The sequence below is a fragment of the Engystomops pustulosus genome, chromosome 6, assembly GCF_040894005.1.
Source record: "Engystomops pustulosus chromosome 6, aEngPut4.maternal, whole genome shotgun sequence".
Lineage (NCBI taxonomy): Eukaryota > Metazoa > Chordata > Amphibia > Anura > Leptodactylidae > Engystomops > Engystomops pustulosus.
The window spans coordinates 179574772-179587408 of NC_092416.1; the positions used below are offsets into that span (position 1 = coordinate 179574772).

The window sequence follows — 12637 nt, forward strand, 5'->3', positions numbered from 1 at the left end:
TAATAGCAGTATATGTGCCCCCGCCTTATTCGGCTATAGTCTTACAAAAGTTGTTATGTTTTGTGGAGAAATACCCAGGTATTCCCTTGCTAATGTTGGGGGGATTTCAATAATGTGCTTGACGATGCCTTAGATAAATTTAGTGACACCCGTCCCCCATCTCTGTCTCCTATCCCTTCCCAATTTGGTCGCACAATGACTGATATTGGGTTGGTAGATGTATGGCGCATGTCGCACCCTTTGGATAAACAGTACTCCTGCCATTCCAGATCGCATAACACGTTGTCAAGAATTGACTTGGCCCTTGGTAACTCAACAATGGTCCCTATGATCCTAGAAGCCAAATACTTACCTAGGCGTCTTTCAGATCACTCTCCACTTTTAGTGAGGTTGAGGCCCTTGCTGGAACCTATTAGAGGGCTAAGATGTAGAAGGTTCAATCCATTCTGGCTGCCAGTGTTATCTGAAAAAGGGCGCATAATGGAATTACAAACTTCACTTGTAGATTTTCTCGAACATAATGAGGGATCCACTTCTCCTCTCTTAGTGTGGGACTGCGTTAAAGTCTGTTTTAAAGATAACCTAGTTAGGGAGGTAGCCGGAGTAAAAAGGAAGTCTAGGGAATTTGGGGAGGTTCTGGAGAAGACTGTAGCTGAAGCGGAGGGGACCTACATCCTGCAGCCCTCCCAGACGAATAAATTGTCATGGGAAGGGGCGCAGAATCAACTTACTGAGCATTTATTAACTGTCGCTGACAATAAGCGCTTCTTTTGCAGGCAACGGTTTTATGAGGAAGGGGAAAAAGCTGGTCATCTTTTAGCCATTATGGCTTCTAGTCAGGGGACGGCCACTCATATACCTGCAATTCGAGACGCAGATGGTAACGTAGTCACTCAGGCTCAAGAAATACTGGATAGCTTTAAGTCATTTTATTCCTCCCTTTACTCATCCAAGGTCAGTCCCACGCAGGAACAATTAGACAGCTTTTTGAACAGCCTCACATTACCTAAGTTGGATAGAGAACAGAGAGTGGCACTAGAAGCCCCGTTCACAATGGAAGAGTTAGAACTTGCACTGGACTCTATGTCCAATAACAAAGCCCCTGGAATAGATGGGATCCCAGTGGAAATTTTTAAAACATTTAAAGATATTCTTCTCCCCCGTTTATTAACATTATATAATGAGGCTTTGGAGCTAGGTCAATTGTCACCATCAATGAGGGAAGCGGTCATAGTAATCCTCTTAAAACCGGGAAAAGACCCGCTGGAAATGGACTCATATCGCCCTATCTCACTTCTTACAGTAGATATTAAACTATTAGCTAAAATGTTAGCGTCCAGAATGTCTAACGTAATCACGTCAGTTATACACGCTGATCAGGCAGGATTTATGCCTAATATGTCCACAGCCATCAACTTGCGGCGGCTATACCTGAACATTCAAGCCACCCGTGGGCACTCATCGGATGCCGCGGTCGTGTCTTTTGATGCGGCTAAGGCATTCGATAGTGTGGAGTGGCCGTACTTGTTTGCAACATTGCAAAAGCTAGGATTTGGGCCAAAATTTCTAGCGTGGGTGCGATTGTTATACTCCTCTCCAATGGCTAGACTGCAGATAAACTCACTGCTTTCCTCCCCATTTCCACTATATAGAGGGACTCGCCAGGGATGTCCGCTGTCGCCGCTACTGTTTGCGGTTGCGGTGGAGCCCCTGGCGGCTGCTCTACGATCTGCGGTAGCTGTCAAAGGCCTTCAATATGGAGAACATCAGGAGAAAGTTGCACTATATGCTGATGACCTACTGCTCTTCTTAGATAATTGGTCTCCCTCCCTGCAAGCGGCAATAGATATAATAACCTCGTTTGGGTTTTTATCTGGTTTTACCATTAACTGGACAAAATCTGTAGTAATGCCCTTGTCCCCACAGGTCTGCCCTAGATCACTCACTATGTATGGTTTATCGGTGGTGTTGGTCTTTAAATATCTGGGTGTACACATATCGGCGGACCCTACTGAATTTATTGAGCTCAATATAATACCTTTGATTTGTAGATTTCAAACGAAAGTAAAGGACTGGTGCAAGTTACCTCTCACAGTAATTGGTCGTGCCAATCTTGTCAAAATGGTCATGATGCCGCAATTATTATACTTTCTTCACAATTCCCCCATATGGATTCCGTTAAAACTCTTCCATAAAATTAATGGTATCTTTCGAGATCTGCTTTGGAAAAAAGGGATCCCGAGGATCAAACTTGCCACCTTGCAGAGATCCAAGGAAGATGGGGGGGTTATCAATGCCAAATCCATGGTTATATTTTATGGCAGCCCAACTACAGCACTTACGCGGGTGGGGAGACATGGCTGGGGGACTAGCCTCCCAAAAAGTGATATGCCATATTTTACAACAAGGTAATTTATTAGGAGCTTTAGAAGGGGGTCTATTCCAAACTGTAGATGGGAAGTTAGTGACACTGAAATATATAGACAAACTGTGGTGGAAGACGCGCAGCCTGCTGGGGATGGAAGGGTATACTGTACACACTCCCTTGTGGCCAAATGTCCAATACCCTGAAATAGGCAAAGTTACTCCATTTCCTCAGTGGTTAAGTAAGGGAATCATTACTATGGCCCAATTATATGAGGATAACACACTAAAGTCCTTTGAGCAATTGCGCTCAGAATTTAACCTTCCACACTCATGTTTCTATCAATTTCTTCAACTGAGACATGCGATAACCCAACAGGAACGCTCACAACCCATAAAAAAATCAGCCCATAACATAGTAATAGATATGATAAATAAATCAGGAGATACGCGAGGTATAATCTCAATCAACTACTCGTACCTAAGGGATGCCCATATCAAGAAATCCCCTACAGACTTAAAATCTAAGTGGGAGAAGGATGTGGGAACCATTACCGAAGATCAGTGGCAAGAGATTCTGGAATCGGCACCTAGAGTCTCGGTCAGAGAGGCGCAGAGGTTATCCAATTTATACTTGCTACATAGGGTATATTTTACACCTGTTAGGTTGTTTAAGATGGGGTACAGAGGTGACGATTGCTGCCCCAGGTGCGAGAGATCTGGTGCAGACCTGATCCACTTGATGTGGAACTGCCCCAGGTTACGTCGTTACTGGCAAGAAGTTTTTGATTTGATTGACCAAACGTACTCCACAACTATAACACGTAGTCCTCTTATATCTATTCTGGGCTATGTGTGGGAGCTGCAACTGTCTGAGAGCCATAGGATAGCAGTGCTGCGACTGCTATATGTAGCCAAGAAGCTCATAGCTTTCCATTGGAAGGATACTGAGCCTCCACAAATCTCTGAATTTATTTCTAGGGCCAATCTCTTATTACGACTGGACAAGTTTGTTTATCAAAAGCGAAATTCCTTGAAAAAATTCGATGCCATATGGGGCCCATGGCTTGATGTTTCAGGATTGGCTCCCTTAACTCTTACTAGAGACAGAATAATTAGTAGTATTGCAAGGTGATTGTAACCATTGTCTTGCCAACAGTTAGTATGGTGAATAGTGTATGTAAAAACTCATGATCTTCCGATTGTTGGATGCCTGTGTATATCGTCACTTATTCTAAGCTGTACGGGACTGTTTATATAGTCCTTCAGGACTAAGGATATCCTGGATGGACCCATACGAACACCTCATATTGCCAAAGGACAAACATCATCTATTATGGATTTTCTGCGATTGCAAGGGTTATACTGGAATGTGGACAATTCGCTCACCAAGCAGGGGTAGGGAGGGAAAGGGGTGGGGGGGCGTTTGTTGTAATGTTTTATGTTGTTTAAATGCAAAAAATGGAAAACTAATGTTTGGTTTTCAATAAAAAATGTATTTGATCAAAAAAAAAAATAGAAGATTGGCCCTGCTGCTGAACATTTAAATAGAAAGGGGAGGTTGTTGCATATTTCATGAATGAGGGGAGTCTGCTGGACGTTTGATTAATAAGGGGAGTCTGCTGGACATTGCATTAATGAGGGGAGTCTGCTGGACATTGCATTAATGAGGGGAGTCTGCTGGACATTGCATTAATGACGGGAGTCTGCTGGACATTGCATTAATGACGGGAGTCTGCTGGACATTGCATTAATGAAGGGAGGCTGCTGGACATTGCATTAATGAGGGGAGGCTGCTGGACATTGCATTAATGAGGGGAGGCTGCTGGACATTGCATTAATGAGGGGAGGCTGCTGGACGTTTGATTAATAAGGGGAGTCTGCTGGACTATTTGAGTACTGTGCTGTGTGTATTTGTCTGTGTAGCATACATGCTTATTATCAAGTGTAATGTGTGGGAAGGGGGAAAACAAGGGTTCAGCTGTATGGGGTTCCCATCTAAAGTTTATAGCGGGGACAGCTGGTTTCTTGTTACACCACAGGTTAAAATCCTGTAAAAGATCAGACTAAAAAAGAGGGCTATAGCTGTGTTACCAAGACAAGTGTACAAGTCCCAAGGAATAGGAATTCTAGAATACTTTAGATGAAGGATGGATTGTACCTGCCACCTTAATAAACCTCATAATCCACAGATGACTGGCTATATTCCGGTCTAAGGAGGCACTGTGCAGCATTGCTATATGATTAATGAAATTCTTGCCGAATATGCCGAAACTGTGGATGAAAGCTGATCACATTGTCCTCCTCTGCACCGAAGAATACAAGACTCCCTGTGCCGTCACCAGTGATTTACGGATATTACCTGTTCCAGGGAAGGAGACGCCTTTTGCTTATGCGATGCCCATGTGACAATTTACTAACCAATGAACTATGGACATTACTTCTTCATTCCCAACTAACCAAGCCCAGGTCCTGCCCCACTGGAAGTTTCTGTATAATCCTTTGTGATGTAAATAAAGCATCTCACATCGGCCTAGACTGGCATCTGGTCTCCACAGAGAGAGAGATCTTCTACCATACTTCATGGTGCGATTGCTTTGAGCTCACTCTGTAGATTATATTAACCCTTAGAGAACCTGAGGTTGTGTAAACAGGGGCAGGACCTGACACCATTAATCTGTACTAGATCTGTACTATAAGAGTCGCTGGATTCAGCCCCTTCTCTAAACCTGTTTGAAGAAACAACTGAAAGAAGGTAGAAAGAATCTTCCCTACTAGCAATCATTTCCTTACACAATTACAGAGTCCTTAAGACCCTTCCTCTTCAAGGTTTTCCTTGCAACAGTGATGCTGTTTGATGCAGGCCCCTGACTTCCGGATAGATTATAGGACCCTGTGACAACAGGTCCTGATCTTACAGAAGAATGCAAGGATCGGGTATTGACAGTTTCTTCAGACTAGAAAACCAAACCCTGTAAAGGCCAAAAGGAAACTAAGAGAATGATAGTGTCTTGATCCTCCGATTTTCCACCATTTCCACAAAATCTAAATCATCGGCGGGGAAACAAGTTTCTCCTTCCCGGTCTGGGAGAAGGCGTCGATCCCTATTGGCCTTTCCATCCTTGCTCAGAGTGTAAAACCTCTTCACCCTTCGATTTAGTCTTGTAGTAAAGAGATTGATAAAAGGGGACTCCATAGAGATCGGAGATCAACCTGAAGACATCTGGATTGAGTTACAACTCTTCTTGGTGAAGTGGATAGCCAAAATCATCTTGCGGAGCGATGTCTACTCCTTAAATATCAGCCAGAGGCCAAACAAAGAATTTGAACCATAAGATCCATCAACTGCATGCGGCTTGTTCCTCCCGGCCTCTTTATACAGGTGACTGGGGTAGTATTGTCCATCATGACCTATACATTATATATTTATTTTTATATCCGTCCTACTCACTGGATTGGATAGGTTGGATGACCGGGTTGATCCGTCTATGGAACCGTCCGCAAAAAATTCCACTTTCTTCTGCAAGTTAGTGTCAGATTCTAACAGGCCTCTTCCCTAAGGAGCTCCCCATGTATATCCAGCTGTGGTTGGTTTATCCACGCACTACACACATTGTCCCCACATTGTGGGGTCTTTGAGACTCCCAGTGTAATCTTCGACACAGATACATCGATCTTTGTTGGGTCACCACTGGCACCAGACTCTTCCACCATAAAGAGATCCTTTATCTTCACTGCTTTTGGAATACAAATCATTCTTTCTGGTTTCATCCATTCTCTCGCAATTATCACTGATACATTTACGACCAGGAAAGACCCTTCTACGTCTTTCTTCCAGCCCCTCAAACTTTAGGTCTTGAATACGTTTAGGTTCTTTCAGGCCTTCAATATCCAAAGTTGCCTGAACTAATTGAAGTCGGCCATTAGTATCCTCGACCCGAGACACAGGTTAACCAGAACTGACTGACATCTTCCTCTAGAGATTTGTGGTTGCTATAAACAGAACCAGCGCTTCCCAGCCTTTGGACGCATTTGGTTCTTAATCACGTAAAGACTCAGTCAGTGCAGCCGTCTCCTCAGACACGATTTTTCCCAAACAGGCGTCACATGTAAAATCAGATGGATTAGTAGGTGGCTGGTCCCTCCTCCTGCGACCAGTCACTTCTGCAACTTTTACCTAATCCCATACACAAGTCCGTGGCTCATGGCGGCCACCAAGCAGCTGATGCCTGGCGCCGGCCATTTGCCTAAATAAGAGACAGCGAAAGCGAATTCTATAATGAATACGTTTATTGTCTTACAAAATTCATCGTCTAGAAATATGGGATATACACGGGGGTGAGGGGGAAAAAGGGGAATCCCGGGGGATTTCGGCAGCTGTTACGTATTAAAAAAAATATATAATAATAATAATTGGACAGACATTGAATGCGCACAGAGATAACCTGTATTAACCCTCGTGAGTCCAGGAGGGGGTGACACTACACCCCCCTGAACCTGGAGATTAGAAGAAGCTTTTAATACAAATAATAATGAAAAAAAAAACAAAAAAAAAGAAAAAACCCCATGATATTTCCAGCACGTGTAATACTGACGGACGTCCTAGTGATATAACGCACTAATCTCATTCGCTCGGTGGGAGAAGCCGATATGTACCTTAATATTCTCAATTCACTAAGTGTCTAAGGCACCGTTTAGGTCATTAAATATTTTTATTTTAAGGGTTTTTAAAATGGCGGGTGGGACCGGAACAAAGTGCTGATCGCGAATCGAAACGCAATTTGGATAGAATCGATCCGAGCAGAAGGAACGGCTGGCGCCGGGTTTACAGTCTGGGCCCCGGACCCACATTCCTACAGATAACGAGAAAAAACGCTAAAAATCGGACAGATTCACAGTTTAGTCAGGAGACTTGTGTTGGCCAGCCCACCACAGACTGGAATAGAGAGGGACCAGGTACAACATGCAAAGTGGGGAAGGAATCGCGCCTCTTCCCTTCACCCCCGTCGTCGCCCACATGGGGAAGGACATGTAGTGTAGCTGCGTGTATCCACATGATGCCAGAAAGTAAAAAGAAAGCAAAAAAAAAAAAAAAAAAGTCTTAAAACAGACGCCGTATAAGGAAATGTAGACTTGGAATATTGATTCTCTTTGATGCCTCCTGTGTCTGGGGGTGAAGGCGGGTGGTCTTCACCTCGTTCCTGCAGAAACTGAGAAATTCTGCTGGAGAACGGTTCAAAACGGATTTGTGTTTTAGCGTTAGAAAGAGCCAAAGCCGTCTGGAGGGAGGAGCGATACAGACACCTCTAGAGCGGCCCACCCCTGGTGGCTTCTACCAGCAGTGTCAAGTCCCTTCATTCTTGCTCCCTGGGCGGCCCGGATTCGGGCGGAGGAATGCTGGGGAAGGAGGTCACTCGGCTGGGGAAGAGGCAGACGTCTCGTTGACTTCATTGGTTTTACTCTCCGTGTCGTCGTCTGAGAGATCGAGAGAAGCCCCTTCTATCTGGAGCTGACGCCGACCGGAACGGCTAGAAGATGTGGAGAAGGACACGGGACCACCCCTCCTGCAAGGCAGAACAGCAAGTCACGTACAAGATTCGAAGAGTTAGGACATCTTCAGTCTCCATTGTAAACCCCGGACAACCATAGTTCTTCCCACCACCTGCCCTAGTTGGGTTTTCTCACCTCAGCCTGTTCTTAAGGGTGGACACTTCTCGGATCAGACCCTCATTGGCCTCGGATGCGTCGTCCAGCTCCCGCTGCAGCTTGCGCCTTGATGCGTTTGCACGAGTCGCTTCCTCTTCTGCTTCCTCCAGTTGCCTCTTCAGTTGTTTCATGCGGACGTTGGCCTTTTCCATCTGTAGGAGAATTAACCACATATTATTTACGGTATCGGTACACAATTCGGCCATACAAGGGTCCCACTTTCTCAAGTGAGATTCTCCTCGGAGATCCAGTCACTCATCAACCATCTAAGAGAAGAATATAAGGATTCCATTCCCTAATGAATACAAGACCCCGTTCTGGTGTTGGGTGGGGTCAGCAGATGTACTCACACATTGTTCGGCATGTTATATCCCATCCTGTGGGTAGGAGATAACACAATCTTAGAACACCCCTATGAACCAGTGCAAGGTATACAGACACCTACCTGCTCCTTGTACTGGTCGGCATGTCGCCGCTCATCTTCCACTTGCATGAACACTTCCTTTAGCTTCTTCTCTGTTCTCCGCACAAGTTTGTTAGATGCGGCTCGTTCTCTGCGGGAGGAGAGGCAGAAGATGAAATGTTATGGAGATGGATCTACCCCCATGACTGGACATTGCTGTCCTCTCCAGGTTCTTACTTGGCCTCCTGTTCCAGCTGCTCCTCCAGTTGTGCGATCTTTGATTCGAGGGTGGCAATAGTGGCTTTAAACTTGGACTTCACGGTCCCCTCCAGCTCCTGGAGTTTGGCTTTCAGCTCCTTGTTTTGTCGCTCTAGTTGCTGCCGCGCGTTCTCGCTCTTCTGGGCTGAGCTGCGCTCCCCGGCCAGCTCAGCATTGAGTGTATCAACCTAGTGAGAATAACAAACCATAGCACGATTACGAAAAATATACTGGAAAAAGACTGAGATGATTCCTGTATATGACTCATGTTATGGACATAGTATGGGTCTTCAGGTTATGCTCCCACCTGGAGAGTGGTTTTGCGGAATCGGTCATTCAGAAGCTCCATGTTGCTCTGCTCCTCTTCCAGTTCTTCCTCGAGTTGAGCGATTCGCGCCTCCAGACGTCTTTTCTCGTCCAGTAGGGCAGACCTGGCAGTGATCAGAAGTGTTTACCAGAGACTCAGATATGTGATCAGAGCTGCAACTCCTCAAAATTGTGTAGTGCGATACTGATGAGAAGAAGCTGAAGTTCTTTAGACTTACTTTCCTGAGGTGCTGTTGGAGATCTCATCAGCCAGCTCATCCCTCTCCTGCTCCGCGTGACGCCTGGATCGCTCAGAAGCCGCAAGTTCCTGTGGATATTAGTAGGAAGATGGTTTCAGGCTCTAAATACGAGACCTGGATTTTATTACTACAGGGTTTCACTGCCCTGAGGACTTACCTCTTGAAGCTGGAGAATTTCTGCCTCTAGGTTCTTTAACTTCTTCTCGTTCTCCTTGGACTGAGCAAATATGTCATCCCGAGAAGCCCTTGCCTCTTCCAGTTCTCGTTGATAATCCTTCATTTGAGCCTGACAGGACACAGAAGGTTATTATCCTCCTAATGTTGGGTCGTCCAGTGTCTGTGGTGTCCATATGAGCAGGTGACATTACCTGCAGCTTACGGAGCTGTTTGATGGCGTCCTCCCGGCCCTTATTTGCTGCCTCCATCTGTGACTCCAGATCCTTCAAGTCCATTTCCAGCTTCTTCTTGGCGGCCACAGCTAGAGCTCGCTGCTTGCGTTCATCTTCCAACTCTGCTTCCATTTCTCTCACCTGAGAAGAGAAGAAACATAACTTCATTATATAGAACTGTATAGATAATAGGGAAAAAATACACCTACTAGAGCAGCAGTTACCTGCTTCACCAACATTCGTTTCTTCTCTTCATTTTGCTCATCTCGTGCCTGAAGGTCCCTCTCGAATTGTGCCTTCATGGCCTGCATGTTCACCTCCAGTCTAAGCTTGGCATCTTCTGTGCCTTGAAGCTCGTCCTCCAGCTCTTCCAGCTGAGTCCTCATCTCCTCCACCTGCTGCTCCAGCGTACGCTTGGACTTCTCCAACTCATGGACCTACCAAAGTAAACAAGGTTGGCTTCAAAGAAATCCAGATCATGGTATTCAATGCAATTACATCTATACTATAAGCTGTACTCACGTTCTTCCCGACGTCGTCCTTCGAGCTCACAAGATCCTCCATCTCCGCTCTAAGTTGCTTGTTCAGCCTCTCAAACTCATCTCGAGCCTCCAGCGCTTCTTCAAGTGACCTGGCCAGAGACAGGGCCTTGGTCTCTTTCTCCCGAGCGTCGGCCTCCGCTCTGTCCCGTTCGTCAGCACACCGGGCAGAGATGTTCTTTTCTTCAGCGAGGAGCTGGAAGTATTGAGAAAGGACATGATGATGAGAAGCTCATAAGACTTGTCTGCATATAAATGGTCCTCTCGACAGGAGACGCACCTGGTCAAATTTCTTCTGCTTCTTCTCCAAATTAGACACAATTTGCCTCTGGTGATCCAGGTCCACCATCAGATCATCCAGCTCTTGCTGAAGTCTGTTCTTTGTTTTCTCCAGCTTTTCGTGGGCCAGACCTTTCTCCTCCAGACGTAGACCCAACAACTCCATGTCCTTCAGCAGCTTCTTCTTCACTTCTTCCAGTCCTTCTATTGTTCCCACATCATCCTCCACCTTCTTCTTAGCATCTGTGAGCTAAGCAGGAGGAGAACAGCTCACACATAGGAACATAAGACCAGAATTTAGCAATGTACATCATGTAAAGACCTCAGAGCTACCTGCGCCTGGAGGGTGAGGATCTGCTTCTCCAGGGCTTTCCTGGCCTCCTCCTCTTCCTCCTGCTGCTCCTGCAGATTGTTCTTCTCCTCCTCAAGCTGACGGATGCGGCTGCTGAGGTTCAGCTTCTGTCGAGTCTCCTCCTGAAGCAGCTCCTAACAAGGGAAGAGGCCGTGAGCTTCTAAATATAATACTGGCCACATTTCTGATAATTGGCTGTCTGATAATTTCCATATTCCTACCTGTGTGTCCTGCAGCTGGGACTCCAGGCCGGCTACATCCTTCACCAGTTTGATGCCCTTCTTCTCTGCTTCCTCGAGGAGACTGGAGACATTATCCAACTCATTCTAAAAAGGAAGAAAATTCCATGAAGAATGTACATTACTGTGGTCATCACAACCCCCACCCCCGGCCAGGGGTCACATTTGTCCACAACAATAGATCAAATATCCTCATTATGGTCCTTGTACACTATACGTTGGACCATACCTGGAGCTTAGTGGTCTTCTCCCCAAGCTCTGCCCGCAGCCGGTCCCCTTCGGACACTTTGGCGTGGAGCTCCTGCACTTGGGCCTCCAGCTTCTTCCTCTTATATTCGGACTCGGACTTCTGCTGCTGCAGGACCTTCACCTCCCCAGCCATCTCCTTGTTATCAGACTCCAGGGTTTGCTTGTTCTTCTCTAAATTCACCTTAAACTGTAAAAAATTTGAAAAATTTAGAATTTTGGGCTATGAACACCATGACTCTTACCCTCTGCCCATGTTGTTGCCCTTCTCTTACCCGCTTTGCTTGCTCCAGCTGCTCGGATAGCTCCTCCAGGGCCGTGGCCTGTCGCTGCCTCATCTCCTGGATCTGGGCTTCATGGTTCTTGGTCTCTTCTTCAATGTTCTTCTTCAGTTCCGCCACTTCTTGCTCACGCTTGCTCCTACAAATCACAATTTAAGTGAATAGGAAAAATCTACAGGGCTGGATACAGTGTATCAGAGCTGATGTGTATCCACAGTAACAGTACCTGAGCTCCTGCTGGGCGGCCGTAGTGTCTAGGGTGTCCTCCAGCTCGGTCTTCAGGGCCTCCAGCTCCTCGCTTAGGTCTCTCTTCTGTTTCTCAGCTTTGTTTCGGGAAGCCTTCTCAGACTCCAGATCTTCCTGCAGCTCAGCTATCTGCGCCTGCAACTCTCGCACCAACTTCAGAGCGTTGTTCTTCTGGACCACCTCATCGTCCCCTCTGTGTGCAGACAGAATGAAAGTGTTACTATCCAAGTTCATGGATCATCAGACCACCACCCTGGTGGCTCCATCACCTTGCCAGTGCAGCCTGCAGCTCCTCCTCTTTCTTGGCCAGCTGTAGTTTAAGTTCCTCGATCTGAGCCTGGAGTTCTGCAATTTGGTCCTGCAGGTCGGTAGTCTCTCCGTCGAGCTTCCGCTTTGCCTTCTCCAGCTCCTGACGGGTCTTTTCCTCCTTTTTCAACCTCTCTATAAGTAAAAGATGCAGTCAGGACAGTAACACAAGGCAGATACAGATGATGGCGGCGTCTAGGAATCTGCCCCACTTTATACCTTCCAGATCAGAGATCATCATCTCCTGCTTGTTCTTCAGCTTGGCCAGGTTCTTGGCCTTCTCCTCCTCCTCTGCCAGCTGCGTTGTGCATTCTGCAATTCTCTCCTCCATCAACTTTTTCTCCTGAATAAATACAAACATTGTTGAGTGACATAGTATTCCCTTATCTGGTTCTGATCTCCATTCACTCCCAATCTCAAACTTTATGGGTACTATAACACCCTGCACTCTCAGTATCCCAGA

At 46.2% G+C, this 12637-nt stretch overlaps 1 protein-coding gene across 3 annotated transcripts in view; it reads right to left on the reverse strand.

Annotated features, from left to right (window-relative positions):
* Positions 1–6636: 6636 nt before the first annotated feature.
* MYH10 (myosin heavy chain 10) overlaps positions 6637–12637 on the reverse strand; it is a 59347-nt gene continuing 53346 nt past the window's right edge. For all 3 annotated transcript variants that reach the window (XM_072112610.1, XM_072112609.1, XM_072112608.1), the window contains 18 exons: positions 12394–12517; positions 12138–12309; positions 11849–12061; positions 11617–11761; positions 11325–11531; positions 11078–11182; positions 10838–10990; positions 10506–10754; positions 10209–10421; positions 9911–10123; positions 9666–9827; positions 9455–9583; positions 9277–9365; positions 9039–9162; positions 8711–8919; positions 8516–8624; positions 8050–8222; positions 6637–7928 (listed from right to left, as the gene is read on the reverse strand). In XM_072112610.1, the coding sequence (XP_071968711.1) occupies positions 7775–7928; positions 8050–8222; positions 8516–8624; positions 8711–8919; positions 9039–9162; positions 9277–9365; positions 9455–9583; positions 9666–9827; positions 9911–10123; positions 10209–10421; positions 10506–10754; positions 10838–10990; positions 11078–11182; positions 11325–11531; positions 11617–11761; positions 11849–12061; positions 12138–12309; positions 12394–12517 (2943 nt within the window). In that variant the 3' untranslated portion in view covers positions 6637–7774. The remainder of the gene's footprint in view (positions 7929–8049; positions 8223–8515; positions 8625–8710; positions 8920–9038; positions 9163–9276; positions 9366–9454; positions 9584–9665; positions 9828–9910; positions 10124–10208; positions 10422–10505; positions 10755–10837; positions 10991–11077; positions 11183–11324; positions 11532–11616; positions 11762–11848; positions 12062–12137; positions 12310–12393; positions 12518–12637) is intronic.